This window comes from Myotis yumanensis, unplaced genomic scaffold (genome assembly GCF_028538775.1).
Source record: "Myotis yumanensis isolate MYYU_CA2020_CCGP unplaced genomic scaffold, mMyoYum1.0.hap1 SCAF_1, whole genome shotgun sequence".
In the NCBI taxonomy this organism is placed as follows: Eukaryota; Metazoa; Chordata; class Mammalia; order Chiroptera; family Vespertilionidae; genus Myotis; species Myotis yumanensis.
The window spans coordinates 134,827,931-134,850,082 of NW_027223752.1; the positions used below are offsets into that span (position 1 = coordinate 134,827,931).

General features: G+C 42.3%; 1 protein-coding gene across 2 annotated transcripts in view; it reads left to right on the plus strand.

Annotated features, from left to right (window-relative positions):
• Nucleotides 1-22,152, plus strand: part of FRMD4A (FERM domain containing 4A) — a 363,981-nt gene that overhangs the window by 216,175 nt on the left and 125,654 nt on the right. For both annotated transcript variants that reach the window (XM_070432133.1, XM_070432141.1), the window contains exons 5-7: nt 1,491-1,575; nt 19,266-19,322; nt 20,336-20,358. In XM_070432133.1, coding sequence (XP_070288234.1) covers nt 1,491-1,575; nt 19,266-19,322; nt 20,336-20,358 — 165 coding nt within the window. The remainder of the gene's footprint in view (nt 1-1,490; nt 1,576-19,265; nt 19,323-20,335; nt 20,359-22,152) is intronic.

Here is a 22,152-nt window from a genome sequence, read left to right on the forward strand (position 1 = left end):
AGTGAATTTAAATTTATTTTATTTTTAAAAAAATATATTTTATTGATTTTTTACAGAGAGGAAGGGAGAGAGATAGAGAGTTAGAAACATCGATGAGAGAGAAACATCCATCAGCTGCCTCCTGCACATCTCCTACTGGGGATGTGCCCGCAACCCAGGTACATGCCCTTGACCGGAATCGAACCTGGGACCTTTCAGTCCGCAGGCCAAAGCTCTATCCACTGAGCCAAACTGGTTTCGGCAAAGTGAATTTAAATTTAAATGAATCTGTAATGTATTACAATAGCCTCCATGCACATTTGAAAAATGATGGAACACATTGTTTAGTCAGTATGTACAGACAAAAGATTGCTAACTGGTGGGCTGTGGACTTGACCTAGCATATGGACATGTTTTGTTTGCTTTATATAATGTTGGTTTGTTGTTTTTTGCTGTTGTTATTGTTTTAATCTGAATTAGTTTCCTGTACCTAAAAGCAGTAGATTTCTTAGATATAGAACTGCTGACCAAGTCCTGCTGTCTCCTTTTACAATCTGGGAAAGAAGCCCAGAGAGATTATGTTACTTGCCCTAAATCACACTGAGCTGGGACCAGATCACTGGCCTCTTGACTTCTTCCCCAGGATCCTTTCCATCATCTTGTAATGCTGTTCTACAACATTATACCATTCATTTCTTCTCTTTTCACCTGCAGTCCCCTCTTGGTATCCCCAGTTTCTGTGCAGCAAGTATCCAAGGCCCCCCCAAGAGTTGTCACACCCATTCAGAGCTTCTTCTCCTCCAAGGCTCTGCATTTCAATCATCTCCTCTTTCCCCTCTCATCACAGCACCTACTCTCTTAGTGCAGATGATCCTTATCTAATTAAGGGATTTAATAAACTCCAAAGTCAATGTGTAGGCGCACTTAATGTAAACTTAAATAATTTCAGCTTGTTTCATCCTGAAAAAAAATCCATGAGCTCCATCTGGATAAAAATTCAATTCTCGTTTGGCTTAATATACATTAATATTACAGTGTTACACGTGCCACAGCCCTCTGCATGTGCAGAAATCAGACCACACTTCACCACCTTCGGGAAGACAGGTCATAACCATTTCTTGGAGAAATATGGCCCCTGGTTTTGATGAAGCAGAAGAAACTATCTTTTAAAAATCCAGCTCAACAGTGATTAGGACAAAAAAGTACTGTATTGAAAACAAATAGTTTTTTTAAAAAAAATGGAAAGCAGGTAAGGAAAAAGAAAGTAGATGGTCAAGTGTAAGTCCACTCTGAGAAGCTGATAGCAGGCCCAGTTCTTTGCCACGATAAGGGCTATCAGGCCTGATGGCCCTATAAATGGAATCATATGAAAATAACTGATCACTCCTTTTTCTTGTGTTCATTTAGGACTGGGAGCACTGGTCCTCATGTCAAATCCTGTAGCTCGGAGAATAGTATATTATCTGCTTGGTCGGTGCTTCAGTGATTCATCTACGGTTTTTCTCTTCCAGGTTCTACATAGAAAGCATTTCATACCTAAAGGATAATGCCACCATTGAGCTCTTCTTCCTGAATGCTAAGTCCTGTATCTACAAGGTAAGTTTCCCATTGAAATCTGAAAGTATCTTTTGAAGCTGGAAAGCCCAAGTTGTTGTCTCTCATGTGACTTTAAGGCTTAGTAGGAATAACTTATAAATTAATTACTATAAATAAATGACAACTTCCTGAAACTAGAGCTACCAGTGTAATAGTGTGACTCCTGATCCCAGCACTGTGGTTTTGGCTCCTTGAGGTGCTCTTTAACCTGATCTTAGGGGCCTCCTTAACTTGGCAACTTGTCCAAAGAGGAACCTAGACAAGTATGACTAATGCACTAGTCATCTTAGGTCTCACTAGCATGGATGAACTTATAACCAAATGCATTTATTTCTCACCATTTTTAGACTTTCTAGCAGCATCTCTCAAAGAGATGTTATTGGACTTAGGGTGGACAAATTGTTTTTAATTGTGCTAAATACACATAAAATTCACTATCATAACCATTGATAAATGTACAGTTCACTGGTACTGAGTGCATTTACATCATTACCACCATCTTCAGAACTCTTTTCATCTCATAAAACTGAAACTCTGTACCCATTAAACACTAATTCATTCCTCCTCCCTCTACACCCTAGTAACTACCTTTCTACCTTTGGTCTCTGAATTTCACTGCTGTAGGTACCTCATATAAGTGGAATAAAACAGTACAGGGTGGGGCAAAAGCAGATTTACAGTTGTTTGTGTGGAAAATAATACAATAATAATAAATACAGTAGGTCCTCAGGTTACGTCGGAGATCTGTTCCTGCAGCGTGAGGTAACGCGATTTTTGCCGTAAGTCGGAACCCACCTACATAAGCACCTACCTCACTCACATGGAGCACATACACAGTAGTAATGAGGTAAAACAGTAAAAAAAAAATTTAAAAGAAAGATAACAATTCCTGACCTTTACTTGTAAATAAATAATAAAAAACATAAAGCACATATGTAGATACATCAAAATGACGGAACTTTTTTTTTTTTTTATAAATAAATGGGAGATGGCGACGTAACCATGAAATGGCATACATCAAGTCTGACGTAACCAGAGGACTGTCTGTAATAATATGAAAATAAACTCTGTGTTTCATGTACTCAAAACTATATACCTACTTTTGCATTGCCTGGTATTTGTTATTGTGTGACTGACTTATTTCACTTAGTATAATGTCCTCAAGATTAATCCATGTTGCAGCATGTGTCAAAATGCCCTTGCTTTTTAAGGCTGAATAATATTTAATTATCTGGATATACCACGGCCTGTTTATCCATTACTTCATCAATGGACACTTGGGTCACTTTCACCTTTTGCTATTGTGAATAATGCTGCTATGAACATGGGTTTATAAATATCTGTACAAGTCCCTGCTTTCAGTTGTCTTGGGTATATACCCAGAAGTGGTATTGCTGGATCACATATAATTCTATGTTTAATCTGAGAAGCTGCCATACTGATTTCCATAGCGACTGCGCCAATTTATATTTCCACCAACTATGGAAAAAGGTTCCAGTTCCTCTGCATCCTTGCCAACACTTACCTTCTGTGTTGTTGTTTTTTAATAATAGCTATCCTGATAGTGTGAGATCTTATCTTATTGTGATTTTGATTTGCATTTCCCTAATAGTAAGGTTGAACATCTTTCCATATGCTCAGTGGCCATTTGTACATCTTCTTTAGAGGAATGTCTATTCAAGAACAGTCCTTAATTGGGTGGGACAGTCCCTTGCTCTGTACCCAGTTCCCCGATATGCTAATAGTGTTTCCTTTCATTGGAAAACTCACATGCCCATACCCATTTCCAGCGCATACCCCTTCCCTTCCGGGGGAGAGGTGCTTGCAGAGCACCCCCTGGGTTGAGAACCACCACTAGGAGAACATTTTTAAAGTAAACAGCCACTCTGCTGGCCCCCAGCATGCACCCTGTGTCTCACTACTGCAGCCTTCAGCACACACGCCACATGTGCCTGTTGGCAACGTAAAGACAGGTGATACCCGCTCAAGTCTTACATGGCAGGCTGGGTGCTGAGTGCCTTCCGGAAGTTGTGTGGCTGAATCTTCACAACACCTTTGAGGGGAATACTACTTTTTATCTCTTTTTTTTTCTGTGAGGAATATGAGGCACAGGGAGGTTGTAAGATTCGCCTGAGGTCACATATCTACTGAATGGCAGTCTCAACTGGGGTTGAGCTCAGTCACCTGTGCCCTGGAGGGCATACTCTCCTCAGAGTGGAAGATGCCCCTGCATCCAGAGAACTTCAAAGCCAAGTACACATGTCATAAAATGGTCAGTGGTTATATTCAAAGGAGTCTGAGGAGATTCCCACTGCCTATATTTTCACATTTTGACTAAACCCATTTTGGGGGGATTTCAACAACTCATAACCATTCTCTCTCTCTCTCTCTCTCTCACACACACACACACACACACACACACACACAGAGAGTTGAAATGGTGTGTCAGCCATCACTTTTCCTTCTGGAAGTACTTCAGCACTTTCATTGCACCGGATAGTTTTACCATATGCAAATATTCAAACTAATGAGGGCCTGGTAGTGATCAAATTCAGTTCTGTGAAAGGACCGAACTTGGTGACAGCTACTGAGCCAGGGCTTAGACGGGCTCAAACCCAGTGGCTCAAGACTAAAGTATTTTGAGTTTTTGCTGAATGGAGGGAAAAGTCACTAAATGTAGTTCCAGGAACATGCAGGTTCCTTCCTTTCTCCAAGCCCTTGTTTTCTCATTATAACGTGGAAATCTTAATACCAAATTTACATGCCTTATAGATTGTAAGAGTAACTGCTGCTTTTTGTTTAATGAATGTAAGCACACTTTGAAAATGGTCAGAAATAAAAAGTGAGCACTGTCCACCAGATGGCAGACGTGGGCAGCAAATGTTTGGAAAGTCACTGACCTGATGAAATCACACTCAACCCAGGCAAGTACAGAAATACCCCAAACCACTGCCTATATTTTCACATTTTGACTAAACCCAGTTTTGGGGGATTTCAACAACCCATAACCATTCACACACACACACACACACACACACACACACACACAACACACACACTTTAAAAATTTTTTTTTTTTACTGTTCAGGCAGCTGGGTGAAGGGAGAGAAAGTTTCCCTCTTGGGGTTGCTCAGTTCAGTCTAGTCCAGTGATGGCGAACCTATGACACGCGTGTCAGAGGTGACACACGAACTCATTTTTTTGGTTGATTTTTCTTTGTTAAATGGCATTTAAATATATAAAATAAATATCAAAAATATAAGTCTTTGTTTTACTATGGTTGCAAATATCAAAAAATTTCTATATGTGACACGGCACCAGAGTTAAGTTAGGGTTTTTCAAAATGCTGACATGCCGAGCTCAAAAGGTTCGCCATCACTGGTCTAGTCACAAATGCTGAGCTGGAGCTGAAGGCCACAGTGCTTCTAGACTCTGGGATTCATGGGAAATAAAAATAGGATAAATCCTTCCAGCGAAATACTAGGTTCCCAAGTGAAGGTGATGATGCATTCATTTATGATCACGGTGCCCACAGCAGCAGTCTGCCTACTGACATGGGGGAGGGTGTCAGTTCAGAACCCCAGCTGCCTCATCTCGGAGCTGTCCTAGAGCTTGGCCATGCCAATGACCCAGGGATGGCTGTTCTGCAGTTTCTATAGGATACCAAACAGCATCATGGATGACCTGTTTCCCTCCCTGTCATCAAAAAGTTTTAATTTGCATAAATCGACAGTTAGAGTTTATTTTTACAATGTTCACATATATTACTTTATTTGAGCCTCATGAGTGAGGTTGAGCAGGACACATTAACTTTCCAGAGGAAGGAAACTGATGTCAGGGAGGTTACGGGAGTTGCTCAGAAACAAAGGGCCTGATGTGACCTCTTGTGCACAGTTGTAAACATGTAAAGACCTTGGGAGTTCCAGTAGCACAGTGATTGTGATTGGGAATTTAGGTTTGGTGTCTGACAGACTTGGGTTCCCTTTCCAGCTTCGCCTCTTAGTAAATGCAATAAGTGTGGACACCTTCTGTGGTGTCTCCAAGCTTAATTTTCCACTTTGGTTTGCAAGGCTATTAAAAGAACCTACCCGCAACCTTCTTGAGAAAATCAAGCAAGATAAAGCATGAATGAGGATAGCACCCCGCCAGGCACTCTGTTAGCTCCTGTGGAGATAGAAGTGCTCACTTGGGTGCAGGCTCAAGGAGGTATTTATCTTGGCTGCGATCTTCTTTGAGTCACTCATGCTGCCTGGAGCCAGAGGGTGGTGCCAGACATAACCTGTAGTGTAGATGATGCTGATACCACAGGCTTCAGTTGACACAGCACAGGTTTAATATCAGCTCCCTTCCTGTTTCTTGGGGAATGAATCCTACAGCATGCTGGAATCCAAGTCGTTCCGATAAAATAAGCTGTTTAGAACCAAGATGGCTGTGTAGGTAAATGCTGGTACTTGCTGCTTCCCACAACGACATCAAAATTACAACTAAAATACAGAAAAACCATCATTCAGAACCACTTGAACTGCAAGTCCTACAACTAGAGGAGTAAAGAAGAAAGTGCATACTGGTAGAGACTGATAGGAGGGACAGAGGCGCGAAATGGACTGGTCCAACATATGGCATTTTTATAATCGGGAAGGATTTAGTGGCTGTAGGGTCCCAGCCTCACACAACACCCCTAGCCCAGAGTTCCATAGCTTGGAAGAGAAGTCCCCATAACTTTGGGCTGTAAAAACCAGTGGTGACTGGGGCTGAGTGACACAGAAGCTGCTGGAGACCCAGGGAGTTCCTCTTAAAGGGCCAAACTTATATGGTCCCGCTCCCTCTGAGCTCCAACTCTGGGTGGCAGCACTGGGGAAACCAGGGACATACTGGGATGAACTGGATTATTTGGCATAAGGACAGGATCTCAGGGGTGGCTTTCTCCCAGACAGGGGTGCTCACAGGGGTCATTGTTCCTGTGCTAGGACCTCCCCTAGTCACAGAGCTGACTTGCAGCCATATCTGAGTTTCTATCAGCACGGCTTACACTATTTGCTCCTACTTGGTGATTCCCTGAGACCCCTGCCCCATCGAACTTGCAGCCCCACCCAAACTGTTTGCAGAGGCTTTTCCATATGAATGGCCTGTCCTGGATCAGGCTTCAGACTTTCCTAAAATCTCTTAAACAAGTAGCAGCTGATGTCAGCATGCCCCATACCTATCAATAAGAGTCCTAAGACCCAACACTAGCACTAGCCTGCCTCACCTGGACATTTCCAAGCCCATTACAAATAGCAGCCATCTGCTGATAGCTTCATAGCTCCTGCTGGGTAGCCCCAGGCAGTGGCTGACTTTGCACCTCCCCAGAGGCCTCAGAGCCAGTGCAGCTGGTAGACAGATTCAGATCATACCAGATTACAACTCTGCACATCCACAAGCAACACATTCAAGGGGAAGATGTAGTGAGCACCAAAGCCCCACTGAAGCAAGTTCTGCTCCATAGGGGTGTCTCCTGCACAGCAGCTCTTTCACTGTAGCTGCAGCTAGTCCTCACAGCCAGTTGGCCTAGAGGTCAACTCCTCCCAGTGATGACAACAGCAATCAAGTGGTGAATAGCAAATACCATTGTGCACACAGCTCACACAGGGGTGCACCTACCAGTGCCCAGCTCAGGTGACTGGGAAGGCTGAGCCACTGGACCCTACAGGACACCTACTACACAAGGGCACTCTACCAATTCCAGGAGACAGCAACTCTACCTAATATATAGAAACAAACACAGCGAAGCAGCTAAAATGTGGAGGCGAAGAAACATGTCACAAATGAAAGAACAGAAGAAATCTCCAGAAGGAGAAATAAGGAGCATCTGGGACAACGTTAAGCATACCAACATTTGAATTATGGGCATGCCAGAAGGAGAAGAGAGAGAGCAAGATATTCAGAACCTATATGAAGAAATAATTACAGAAGACTTTCCCTATCTGGTGAAAGAAATAAACTTACAAGTCCATGAAATAGAAGCAAGCAAACTACTGGATACAGAGTTCAAAACAATGGTTATAAGGTTGCTCAAAGATCTTAATGAGAGCTTCAAAGGACTCAAAGACAGCTTCAAGGGACTTAGTGAGACTTTCAAGGATCTTAAGGAGAATTTCAAAGACATGGAAAAAGGACCAGTCAGAAATTAAGCATACACTAACTGAAATAAAGAATAATTTATAGGGATTCAACAGTAGAGTAGAGGATTTCAAGAATTAAATCAACAATTGGGGCCTGGCAGAAGATGGCGGCGATATAGGCAGATGCATCCCAGGTCTTGTCCCGGAGCAAATGGAGTAAGCAGCTGAAACTAATAACATCCACCCCGAATTGGCGAAATCACCCAGCTGGTGAGACAGTTTGCAGCCGGGAAGGGCAGAGCTCCCCTGGAAAGATAAAAAAAAAAAAAAAACAGGGATCTGTGCAGGAAAGTTTGCCAGACCTCTGAGCCCAGAGGGTCGGAGGGAGACCGCGTGGCAGACAGCCATGTCTCTTGGGACAGACACAGCCCCTGACTGGGGAAAAGAGTTCCTCGGGATTCCTGGCGCCGGGGGGACATGAGATTTGGATTCTGTGATTAGGGAGGACTGAGCCTAAAGGGGGCAGCCAGATCATGCAGTGCTGGTAAGAGAGGAGCGTTTCCGAGGCCAGCCGGCGTTTGTTTGTTTCTTAAATCAACAATTGGGAATATGAGGGGAAAAAAACACCCAATCAGAAAAGCAAAAGGAAAAAAGAATCCAAAAAGATGAAGATAGTGTAAGGAGCATCTGGGACAACTTTAAGCGTACCAACATTTGAATTATGGGGGTGCCAGAAGGAGAAGAGAGAGAGCAAGATACTGAAAACCTATTTGAAGAAATATTGACAGAAAACTTTCCCTATCTGGTAAAAGAAATAAACTTAAAAGTCCATGAAGCCCAGAGAGTCCCAAACAGGAGGAACCCAAAGTGGCCCATACCAAAACACATCATAATAAAAAGGCCAGGGATTAAATATAAAGAGAGAATCTTTAAGAGCAGCAAGAGAAAAGCAGTTAGTTACCTACAAGGGAGTGCCCATACATCTGTCAGCTGATTTCTTAACAGAAACTTTGCAGGCCAGAAAAGAGTGGTGAATAGCAAGGACCTACAACCAAGATCATTCTACCCAGCAAAGCTGTCATTTAGAATTGAAGGTCCAATAAAGAGCTTCACAGACAAGAAAAAGCTAAAGAAGTTCATCGTCACCAAATCAGCATTACACAAAATGTTGAAGGATATTCTTTAAAAGGAAGGGGAGAAGGAGGAGGAGGAGGAGAAGAAGTAGGAAGAAGAAGAAGAAGAAGAAGAAGAAGAAGAAGAAGAAATAAAAAGATAAACAATAAAATGGCAATAAATACATATCTATGAACAATTGAATCTAAAATTCAAAATAGAAAACTGTGGTGCATCTACACGATGGAATACTATGCTGCTCTAAAAAAGAAGGAATTCTTACCATTTGCAACAGCATGGATGGAACTGGAGAGCATTATGCTAAGTGAAATAAGCCAGTCAATGAAGGAAAAATACCACATGATCTCATTCATTTATGGGTAATAAAGACCATTATAAACTTATGAACAAAAATAGATACAGAGGCAGAGCAGCCTCGAACAGACTGTCAAACTACAGCGGGAAGGCCGGGAGGGTTGGGGGGCAGGAGGGGAGGGTAAGAGATCAACCAAAGGACTTGTATGCATGCATATAAGCATAACCAATGGACATAAGACACTGAGGGGTAGGGGAGGCCAGGGGATTGTTAAGGGCGGGAAAAAAAGGAGACATATGTAATACTCTTTGTAATACTTTAAGCAATAAAACAATTAAAAAAAGAATTAAATAAAAAAATAAAATTCAAAATAAACCAATAAGGAAGCTAATGATTGAAATAAACTGGAATAAAATAGAACCAGAGTCATGGAAACATGGAACAGACTGACGAATCTCAAAGGGAAGGGGGGTGGGGGAGAGATGAGAAATTGATCAGAGATCTTATATGCATATATGCATCACCTATGGACACAGACAATGGGGTGGTGAACCAGGTGGAGGGGAGCAATGGGGGAAATAGAGGGGCATCTGTAATACTCTCAACAATAAAGTTTTTGTTTTTTTTTTAAAAAATAAGCTGTTTATTCCTGCTTCTTCTAAGTCCCTGTTTCATTCACTTTTCAAAGCATAAATATGAGATGGATTGACTCCATAAAAGCAGGAGTAGGTGTGAGTCTGCAGGAGCTGGGCAGGGCTGTTGACAGGACACTGCACATCACTCACTCATAGAGTCACCTATGACACAGTTTAAAAGTCGAATGGTTCTAAGAGGCTTTTTATGGAAAAGAGCCCCACCCCTAGTCCTACCACTTTCAACCATTTTAGCTGTTTCTTCTGCTATTTGCCTCTCTGCTTCTAAATAATTGGCACAGGGCGTTATTCCTTGATTTATCCATTTTAGATTTATTGAGTTCCTCTTAGGATAGGTGAGGATTAAGGTCTCCTATACAACCTTCTACACTCTGCCTCTCCCATTTTCCCAGTGTGGTGGTAGCGCACGTCTGGGTGAAAGCATAGCTGTCAGCATTACATTATTATGACTAATCCAAGCAGCATCCTATGTTTGTGATTCTTTTTTAGATAACCAGATGTTTTACCTAAAGGTGATAATTGCCTTGCTGTTACTTGTTTCGTTTCTATGTCCCCATCATTGCTTCCCTAAAAGCTCCCACAGGTTCCTAAATGCATACCGATATTAATTTCCAAATGCATCAGGTCATTCACCAGCTCTCTTTGGTTTGGTTTTGGTTGTTTCTGCCTTTTGTTGTTTTTCATGGGCCCTCCCTTTTGGAGCCCTCTGTCCTCTTGCTCCAGTCTGGATGTGGCATCATTCACAGACCTCATGAAAGATGTCCGTTCCCCATCCCGTCTCTCTTGCACCCCAGCTGTATGGTGGGTTGTTTGTTTACTGAATCCTGAGTCGTCCTGTGTTTTGTTTTACACCATCATTTCACTGGACAACATCCTCCAGAAATCCAGAGAAAGTGAATATGGGAAGGAAAATGTTTCGGTGCTTGCAAATCAGAAAAAGTTTTCTACCTTCATATCTGATCAATAGTTTGACGGTATGTAAATACATACAGGATGAAGATTTCTCTCATGGTATCACAAGTGTTGTTTCAGAGTCACTTGCTTTGATACCTCATCTCTCCTATTTTTCATCTCTGTCTTTTTATTCTATCTTCTAGGAGATTTCATCAATATTATCTTTAATCTCCTTTATTGATTTTTTAAACTTTGCTGTCATGTTTTTAATTTCCAAGACTTCCTTCATTTTATCTGTTTTTTCTTTTTTATGCATGTATATTGTTCTATTCTTGTCTTTGAATCTAAAATCCTCTTATTTTTCTGATAATATTAATTATCATGCGTGTTCTGTCTAGTTCTTTTTTTTTCTGTTTATTTATTGTGGTTTGTGTCTCTCATTAGGAGACTTTCTTGATATTGATAATCTGTTGACCCTGGTCTGTTTGTGGACATTTATGAGAGAAGCACTTAAAAGCTAACTGATGCTCCCAGGGCCCAGGAGGGGGTGGTCCCCCCTGGTGAGTGTCCCTGTGGAGGGATCCATTGGCAAGCTGGTTCTTTCAGTGTAAACCCCCGATATCAGTGTCCTTTCTTTATGGCTCTTCATTCTGTCCAGAGGAGACACCCTCCCCCTCTTCTTGCCTGGGGAAGGCAATGGCCTCCATTCAGGGTATAGATGCCCTTTTAATCCTTGACTTTCAGTACACCTCATCCCAGCTTCCTGTTCATCTCCAGGGAACAAACCTTGGGTTTCTTCAACAGCAGAGAAGTGAGAAACAGGTTTTTGTTTTATCATTTTTCCCAAACTACAAATACCACCTTCCTACCTTCCACTCTTTCTTCACCTGGGGGAATTAGACCCATGCCCAAAATGGGTTTCTCTCTCACTTTCCCTGCTTTCCTGCCCCCTTATTTCCTACAAAAGGAGAGAAAAGTACAGTGCTAACCTACCCAAGTGGCAGAAAAATAGACTCCAGTAATGAGAGAGCAGGGCTTTAATTGTCTGTCTGAGTGAAGCAGGAGGGAGTACAGAATGGGGCCACCAATGCCCACACGCTCCAACAGCACTTCCGATGTGTTTTAACTCAGCTAAGGTGACATGTGGGTGACGGGAAGGAAATTTATGACCAGAGGATGAGGAGATTCATTTAGAAATCTGTCTGGTCCATGGAAAACTCCCCTGGGAATTGTGCCTGGGGATGTTATGTGTTCCTTGGGAAGTGACACGAGAAAGCAGAGCTCTCCTGCCAAGCCTTCCATCTGGTTCTCTCCCTCTTTGGATGTGGCCTCCTTGTCAAAAGGAGAGGCCCATCAGTCAGGCTCCCAGGAGACAGTGGACATGTCACACTACATGGGCGTGGTTGGGTGGACATGGATTCTCATCTCAGCTCTGTCCCCACCTTCAGGCTGCAGGATCAAATCCTGCCTGCTCTGAGTTCTGCACTGACAAAGTGAAATTGATGTCAAAAGTTAACCACCACAATAATTTGCAATAGCCTTGCAAACAATTAGTGCTAGGACATAAAATGTCAGTGTCTCTTTAATTTCTTTAAAGGATTCCCATAGAATATAGAACTTAAAGTTATAAGGGAAATCTGAGACCCAGCCCCCAACACTTTTCACAGAGAGGCAAGAAAATTGGCTCCCACACTGAAAGATCTTCTGTCTCCATTCAATTCCTCGTAGGAGTAATTTGATACTTATGTGATTTCAGGTGAAGTGAGGGACTAGTCAAATAACTAACTGTGTAATTATGAATCTCATGTTTGAGCTGTATGACCCTGTCCAGACTTCCAGGGATCAACTGCTCACTCTGTAACTGTATTTGTCAAATGTAAATTACGCTTTACCTCAACCCTTATCCAACAATGATAGCCAAAGAAACAGGACCCATGGTCGCCATCTGAAGATAATGGAAATGTGCCTCTTTGGGTTGGAGGAAAATTGGGCAGGAGCAATTTTTGAATTTTTATGATCACCTTCCATGACTGGTCACTGAACTACTCACATAGTCAATGCTCAGTAAATTGTTTTTGATTGATTACTTTCCAACCCCAGGGGGCAAAGATTCACATATTTCCTGGGAAATTATCAAGTTTGGTGTCTACCTGTGCCCACTGAGAGCAAGCAAATCATGTCAGAAAAGAAAAGGCTTAAAATTCCTGTGTTAGGTGTGCTGGGGGAGGGAGTCTTGTCCAACCTTCTTTTTCAAGATTTTCACATTGGTCTGGGAGCTTCACATATTACTGGAGCTTAAATAATCAGCCATGGGCAATGCTTGCCACTTAGTCTAAATACCATCACTCTTGACAAGAATGAAATAAGTGGTCTTTATCTAAGATCTTCAAAGGGCTTTGCTAATGAACAGATGATATCATCTCCTCTGAAGATGGGAGAAACCCAGCCCAGAATCAAGTCCCACAGGACAAAGGAACCAACATAAAGATTAGTCTCAGATTTATACTAATAGTATCCTAATCCTTATCTCTTAGTATGATTGTTGCAGGAGTAGTGTGTGCTCATATCACAGAGAGAGGAAGAGAAGGCCCTTCATTTTCAACTCTAGAAACAAACAAATGTGGACTCATTATTGTGGCTGCCCATGACCTCTAAAAGATGAAATGGTCTGTGTGCAGTGGACAGCAGGAGCCATCCTTGAGCTACAAAAGGAGATTGGGGCCCAGCATGAATGGCATGTACCCCAGTGGATCATTAGACAAACATGAAGTGACTTGACTGATGAAAAACTGGCAAAGGGCTAGAAAGAGGAATTGTGCAAGATCACATCAGTCTTATCATGCACCACAGCTCCTGTTTGCCTGGGGGCGAGTTCTTGTAGTCATTATGAGTTGTGCAAGAACTCAGTTACACAGCCACAAGGAGGCAAAATGTGGGCATCAGAACCCACTTGGATGATATACACACACACACAATGCTGCCCACCTCTTTAAAAAATACATAGCTCATTGAAGATTTCTATCTATACCAAAAGTACTGGAGAGCAGAGGCAAAACTGTGGTGTTCAGATGATCTATAAACACCAGTGAGTGAAAATAAATAGTACAGACATGATATTTGTAGTGGGTCTTAGAGTTTCCAACTCACATCTACATTTATGCCTCATCAAATTCCAGTAAAATAATTGGAAAAGAAATAGTTATTCCTGTTCAACTGAGGAAGAAGGTGAAACTCAAGACCATTGATTTATTCACAGTCCCACAGCTGTTTGGGGGTTAGAACTAGAACCTGGAATGTTCAGGTGAGCATAGAAATTATCTTAAGGAGGACGGAAAGAAATGATACTCTTTAGATGTTTGATGGGTGAGAAGAAAGGTGGTCACAGTTGGTAGGATTCATTCAGAAAACCATTGGGCCATCCCTGTACGTCATTCTGAATGGACTTGGCAAAGGTCATCCTCACTGGAAGCTTCTCAACCTACAATATGGTCATCAATCATATTTTGTTATAATTATCTCGTTAATCTTACGTGAAAGTTGGAATTTCTGTCATTCCTGACCCTGGAGGGATGCTTCTCATTAAGATTCTTGGTTGAGTGGAAAGACCATCACCACGTTCCTTGGTGCCAGGGGAGCATGACGAGATCCTCCAGCTCTCAGGACTTTTGGAGACAGCCCATAACACCTGCCGCTTAGGGTTCTCGTGGGGCTATTTGTTTGGAACACTTGGAGACCCCAAGGTGGAAATCTTTCTGAGAATTGTTAGGCATTATGCTGCTGACAAATGACCTCAGGCCTCTTCCTTCCAACTGCCTAGTCACCTGGGATAAAGCCATGCTGACTGGGAGGAAGGGAAGCCGTCCCCAGCCTGCTCTGAACACATGCACACACCTGCAGATAGTCACGCTTTGACCTTCCCTGCCATCTTTCAAAAGATTAAAGAAAGCAGCACAAATTATTCAGTAGTACGTGAAACAGACACCCCCAAATGCACACCAAATGGCCTCAATAACTACCAGACATCACATTCCCTTCTACCAGTACCCCCCTCTTACCAGTGAGGCCCAGGATTAAATATCACATGTCCACCAGAGCACCCTAGATTCCCAGGCAAGATTTCAGTTCAGCAAGCCCTGCTGACAACCATCCTCAGGCGGTTCTGAGAGCATTGGGGGCACAGAGCGATGTCACACCACTGGTGCCTAGGTGGTGCCAGGTGAAAAATGCCCATGGATCTTTCCTGAAGGGTCTTCTGGTCCACCTCCTTCTTTCCCATTTTGTTCTCAGTCAAGGAAAAACCCAGCATCCAGGAAAGTATGGGGGTTTTGCACACACTCTTTCTGGTCCCATTCAGTGTATTTTCTCTGCTTGAGCAGAAACACGTGGAAGAAGCCACCTCTGGTTGCCAGAGAAGTCAGATGAGAAGACGGTAGAGTCGTCTTTTCCATGTTATATAGTATCTAAGCCAGTGGTTCTCAACCTTGGCTGCACATTAGAATCACCTGGGAATCTTTTTAAAATCCTGATTTCTGGGCCTCATCCTCTGGAAATTCTGTTTCTTTGTTATGGGATGAGGCCACAACATTAGTAACAAAGGAACAGAATTTCCGGAGGATGAGGCCCAGAAATCAGGATTTTAAAAAGATTCCCAGGTGATTCTAATGTGCAGCCAAGGTTGAGAACCACTGATCTAAGAGGAAGATCCCTGGAAACTTGTATTTACTCTTCTCCACGGGGAAGTCAGCTTCCAGGTTTTGAAGTCCAATGGGAAATGTGTGGTGTGGGCAGAAAGTCTAGAGCAAGCATGTCAAATTTGCGGCCAGTGGGCCGCATGCCTGGTTTATTTATGGGCGAGTTTGGCATGCTTGGTCTAGAGCTCTGTGCCGTCACAGTGGAATTTTAAAGATAAAATCAAGTGTCGGGGCCAGGTGTAAAAGGGGAAAAAGTTTTATTACTGTAGACATCAGGGAATCTGACAGAGACTGCAAGATAGTGAAGTATTTTCTTCACAATTAGGAACATGTCTTCCCACCATTCCCAGACCGATTCTTACACACACACACCATGTAGATCTCTATCCTGACTTCTCTGAGCATAGACTAGATCCATGGTCAGCAAACTGTGGCTCGCAAGCCACATTCGGCTCTTTGGCCCCTTGAGGGCGGCTCTTCCTAAGCCTTAGGAGTACCCTAATTAAGTTAATAACAATGTACCTACCTATATAGTTTAAGTTTAAAAAATTTGGCGCTCAAAAGAAATTTCAGTCGTTGTACTGTTGATATTTGGCTCTGTTGACTAATGAGTTTGCCGACCACTGGACTAGATGATTCTTGAAAGCATTCAAAATTAAGTAGAAATGATAAGTAGAAGTGATAAGTCATAATGCAGCTCTCTTTTCCATCAGATTTTGCAAATGTGTGGGATGTCTGGGCCACTCCCTTTGTTAATCCTTTTTTCTCTACCTGGCCACATTGTGATACTTGCTGTGTTTCCTATCTTCACTAAAGATGGTTAAGGTCAGAGAAGGTGAAAACTCACCCACTTAGATTTACTAGTTCCCACTTACCCTGAGGACCAATATGATGAGAATGAACTTCGGTAAATCAGGTCAGACATTTAATTGTGCATTTTCAGTAGCTTTACTCTGAATAATAGTACATTATAGTTAATGTTCACCAACAGATTAGTGTCCAGAAGTTTCTCTGGGAACTGCACAATAGACTGTGTAAATACAAATCAAATAAAAAAGACCTCTGTCTGTCTTTCGCACCCTGCTTCTCCCCACAGTGGAGACATTCTCATTTAGCAAATGAATCAAATAATGAACGTAAAGCTGTGTTCTTGGTTGGCTTTGGGTTACACGTTAGTTAAGCCTCACCTTGGGTGTTAAATATTAGCCCACCATTGGCCCCTGGCTGCAGTGTAGGTGTAAATGTTTGACAGAAAAGTACACATCCCAATACACTAACAGGTGCACGTGAGCGACTTTGGAAAGCTGGTTGGTGGGAATGGAAATGAACATAGAGTAGAAATCATCCACTGTGGAGACCCGGGACAGTGTTTCTGTTAAATCATTTGTATGCTGTTAAGTGATTTACATTCTCATGGGACCTGGTAATCCCAGAAATTCGATTCCAGGCATTCCTCCACATCCCAGCACTACCAGTCTGTGTCAGTGACAGCAGTCTTAAAGCTCCTTCAGCCGTTTAAGCGTATAGAATTATTGTCCCCTTTCTTCCATCTACTCTTGTTAGTTCCCTTAGCCCACACTTCTAAGGCAGTTCAGTAGCAAACATTACTACTCATCTTTGAAATTCCTAAGCCTGAAGGAAGTGGAACCATGTCCTTCCCACAAAAGATACAGGTTTGCTTTAGTGCATTGTTTTGCACAGGGGCACATTCTGGACCACACACAAAAAATTAGAAAACTCCATGAATTGGAGTTTAGTTTATAATTTAAATGAAAAGTAACTCTTGTTTTAGCTACCATTAATGACAGCTGTGTTTCTGAAAATATGTTGGCTAAGACAGTGTCCTAATTGGTTTATGGGAGCACACCCTCAGGAAGGTCACACACTGGAAAAGAAGTTTGGGGTTGTCTCCAGCCCCATCACTGCCACTAAGGCCTCCTGATTTTGGGCAAGTCCCTTACAGTTTTTGGACTTCTGTTCTCAGTGTAAGCAGGGGCTGGACTAGCTGTGTCTAAGTCTGTCCTCACTCTAACTTTCTGTGCTCTGGTCACTCACTGCAGGATCTAGAGATGTTAGAAAAATAACAGTAATTTGACAACAGAAGTATCATGTTGGTTACTTTTCCTATTATTCTTTCACTAGTGGCCTGGTGCACGAAATTCGTGCACATTCAAGGGGAATTAATTAGAGGAAATATTTTAATATTGCTATTTTTCCTTTCTCTATAATAGAAGTGTCAGAGATGAAAGAAAATTAGTAAAATGTATATGAAAATCTTCTTCCTGTCAGTCTGGGGTGTGCCGTGGGTCCCAGAATCATGTCCCCACCCACCTGCGTGCCCCTCAAAATCGCACGAGACCCAGTCCTGGCCAGCCCCACCCCCGTCAAGCCCCACAGAGTGGGGGGTGTGGCCTCAGGTCCCCCAGCCCAGCCTCAGGTCCTCTGGCCCCGGCATGAGGGTGCGAGGGTGAGATGACCATTTGCATATTAGCTCTTTATTATATAGGAAGAATGCTGATGGACTCCAGATTTCTCTTCATCTTTAAGATCTGAACTACAGGGTGTCCCCCCAAAAATGTATACACACTTTAACAGTTCATAGCTCAATTTTGAAAATAAAATGTATTTTAATAAACACTACCTTTATAATTATTCAAAGTGTGTGTATACATTTTGGGGGGACACCCTATATATAACAATACAGAGTTGTGTGCTTTAATTTTTTAAGAAGGTAGGTGTCATGTTAGGTGTTTATACTACACACACAAAAAAAGAGAAGAAAAAAAAACACCCACATACACCCAAAGGGACTCAAGGAAAATTTTGGAGATGATAGATATGCTTATTACTTTTACAGGTGTATGCATTTGTCAAAACTCAATCTAGTTATAGATATTCAACACACGCAGCTAGTTGTGTGTATCAATTATACCTTGGTAAAGCTGTTTAGAAAGGAGATATGAACTATATACACATTGAAAATATATATATTAAATAGAAGAAAATATATATAGATATATATATATTTCAAAAGTTTTATGTCCTTTTAAAGCCATGTCCATAGATCATGTTTAAATATTTGGGGAAAGGATGAGTAGGCCAGAGCGTTTTTACACTGGAACTCCAGAAAGAGCTGACCCATAGAACTGGCTGCAGTGGCAGCCCACAGCTGCCTCACACTCCTGAGTGCAGGAGATAAGTGTGGTGACCAAGGAACTGTATTCTTATTTTTTTATTTTAATTTAAAGAGTCACAATCCCGTTATAAAGTTTCCTTCAATAAAGTCTTACTGTTGGTTCTGAAGTAGAGATTACGAAGAAAACGCAGTTCATTATCAAGCAACCTTAGTCCATTGACTAATCAGATGAACAGATTTGTAACAAGCTGGGGACTGACCCACTCCTTAATTTCTCCTGAAGATTAAAGGATGACGCCTTAGAGCAGTGATGGCAAACCTTTTGAGCTTGGCGTGCCAGCATTTTGAAAAACCCTAACTTAACTCTGGTGCCGTGTCACATATAGAAATTTTTTGATATTTGCAACCATAGGAAAACAAAGACTTATATTTTTGATATTTATTTTATATATTTAAATGCCTTTTAACAAAGAAAAATCAACCAAAAATAATGAGTTCGCGTGTCACCTCTGACATGCGTGTCATAGGTTCGCCATCCCTGCCTTAGAGACAACTGTGCAGGCCCAGCACCACTGGGTCCATTCTGGCCAAGAGCTGTACAAAGGATGTCGGGAGCTCTTGGGGCCAAGTAATTCAGAGGCGTTGTCTCAGGACCCAGAGATGCTCATGTGTGTTTGAGATTCTGGGGAGCCCCTCAGGAAAAGCTCCTTTTAGGGAGACGGCACTTCTTTAGGGAGAAGTTGCTGACTGAGTAACACACCTTCCTTGTCATTTGTTTCTTTGCAGGAGCTGATTGATGTGGACAGCGAGGTAGTGTTTGAATTAGCCTCCTACATTTTACAGGTAGGTAGCCCTCCTCGCCTGACCACACCCAGAAGAAGAGGAGTAAGACTTAGTGCAAAGCCAGCTGCCATTCCACAGCTCGGGGCCTCCAGTAGCTTAGTCACAACAGGAAAATAATTATTAGGGACACTATATGTGGGGCGAAGTGCCTCCCAGTCTGTCAGGGTCATTCCTGGAGCCTTCACGGAGCAGGTGGTTGTAGCCATCCATTAATGGGACTATATGAAGGCAGTAAATAAGAGCTCTGGTATTTCAAAATGTTAAGACAGCATCTCTACAAAGGAAAATCACGTGTGTAACCTGAGCCTGAGGGACACAGATCATTCTGGGACCCCATTTTCTTCAGCTTGGCGTTCTCCCCGATTCTGGAGAACGCCAAGTAAACAGCAAGAATTAATTGCCAGGACAGTCACTTCGAGTGCTCTCTAGAAAGACAAGGAAAAGAACTTTATTTTATGTGAAAAAGAGGTGTATTGAATATGAGCAACATTGGTAATATTAGCAACACTGCAGGATGAATAGAAATTATGTCATCAGCTTATCCCTTCCACAAAGATTTATTGAACAAGTACTTTGTTCAAGGCATTCTAGATTCACTAAAGGTTCCACGGTCCCTTCCTGGCTCTGAAAGTCTTTAGTACATTCAGAACATAGCCACACTACACGACAAAACCACGAGTAGCACAGCGACACAGACAGTGCTGCCCAGACACACACTCTGTTTGAGACTCGTTAAAGTAGAAAAAGTAAGAGCGGGGCCCAGCAGTGGAAACTTGTAGTTTGTCATTATTAGTCACATTCTTTGTATATAGCTTTCTGAAGTTTAGTTTAGATTCTTATATTTCAGTGGCAAATGCACGTGCCTCTTCTTAATTATATTTCTGTAGATGGGACCATGGCAGCATAAGCTGCACTTACTCAGTAGAGGAGTTGTCGTGACCACAGAATGCATTTTAAAGTATTTAACATGGAGTTGGAATGTTTCACAGTTGTTGAATTTTTTTCTTCCACAGGAGGCGAAGGGAGATTTTTCTAGGTAAGTTTACAAAAGTTTTTTTGCTTAAAAATGCATTCCATTGCATCTCTATTAAAAGAAAGTATTCTTCCCTAGCCGTTTTGGCTCCATGGATAGAGCATCAGCCTGTGGACTGAAGGGTCCTGGGTTCGATCTGGTCAAGGGTACATACTTCAGTTGCAGGCTCCTCCTGGCCCAGGCCCTCCCTGGTCAAGGCTCATGCGGGAGGCAACCAATCAATGTGTTTCTCTCACATCGATATTTCTGTCTGTCTTTCCCTCTCCCACTCTCTCTAAAAATCAATGGAAAAATATCTTCGGGTGAGAAATGAAAAAAAAAATTTAAAAGAAAAGACAGTATTCTTCCTTTTGTAGGAATATACTTTATAATAATAAATATTTATGATGAGATCCAGCTCGCACGAAACTGACACGTCAGGCCTACAAAATACAATGATAGCGAGGATATTCTGTACTAAATAAAAAGCCGAGAGGCTACTAAAAGGCTGAAATGAGAACCCTGTGTCACGCATGGCCATGGAATTGAGGTTTGCCAGTTGTCCGAGTGTCTCTGTGAATCACCACTGTGGTGTGAATAAGGCCGCAGATAACCCTGGAAGTCCTAATACAGAAGTTGACATCTTTATTTTCCTCTCTCAGTTTTAGTTCCTGACCTTCACGGGACAAAATGTTATCCCACAGCGGGGTTGTGTTCCTGAAAGTGTTACAACATAATACCCCTCCCCCCCTTTTACTTTTCTTCCTTCATGTGTCATGTTAGAGACAACAGAGACAGCCTCCCATTGCGGAGCCTGCATGCTGCGTTCATATGCCTGGAGAAGCACACACTTCAATCCCGCCATTGTTCCGTAGGCACCGCCCGCTCACCAGTCTGTCAGGGTCATTCCTGGAGCCTTCACAGAGCAGGTGGTTGTAGCCATCCACCGATGAGACTGTTTGCTCAGAGACAGACCTTATTCCTGGGATTCTGTTGTATCCAACTCCCGCGAGGAGTCCAGGATAGCCAACTCTTTGGAATCAAGGTCTAGAGGTAAAAAGACCAAACCACATGTATAAGAGAACAGAGCATCGAGGCATAGGATTCTGACTTTTCTCATGCTTTGGGGCATTTGATCTGTAAATGCAGCACTAACTGCTTCAGTTGGTGGCCTGCCTGTACTGGTCCAGCTTTGTCAAGTTCATGCTGACTGGTTCTTCGGCTCTTAGCTGATTTCTCTTTCTTCTGTGCATTTCTAAAGCTTTCCAACACAACATGAGGTATATGTTCTCATGCAAATATCTCAGCAAAAGCAAAAAAAGTATTTGATAACCTAAAACAAGGATTGGCAAATGTTTTCTGTAAAGGGCTAGACAGTTAATATCTTGGGTTTGCAGGCCATACAGTCCTGTTGCAATTATTCAACATCCCTCTCTCTACGTGCAAAAGCAGCTGCAGACAATCAACAGTGTTCCAATAAAACTTACTTTATAGACTTTAAAATTTTAATTTCTTATACATTTCCATGTATTACAAAATATTATTCTTTTATTCCCCTCCCCAACCATTTAAACATATAACCCGCTTAGCTCACAAAGCAGAGGACTGGGTCTGGCCAGTGGGATGCGGTGTGCTGACCTCTAACTCAAAAAGGCAGTCCCTTCAGCTCTGTTTGAATATTTGCATAAGGAGACCTCCAGCCCCTTTTATTTAGGTTTTCCAAGGTCTTGCCATAAGGCAGAGGTAGTCCATGTTTTTGTTTTGTTTCAACTGAGGCTTTTTTACAGTCTAACTAGAGGCCTAGGTGCATGAAATTCG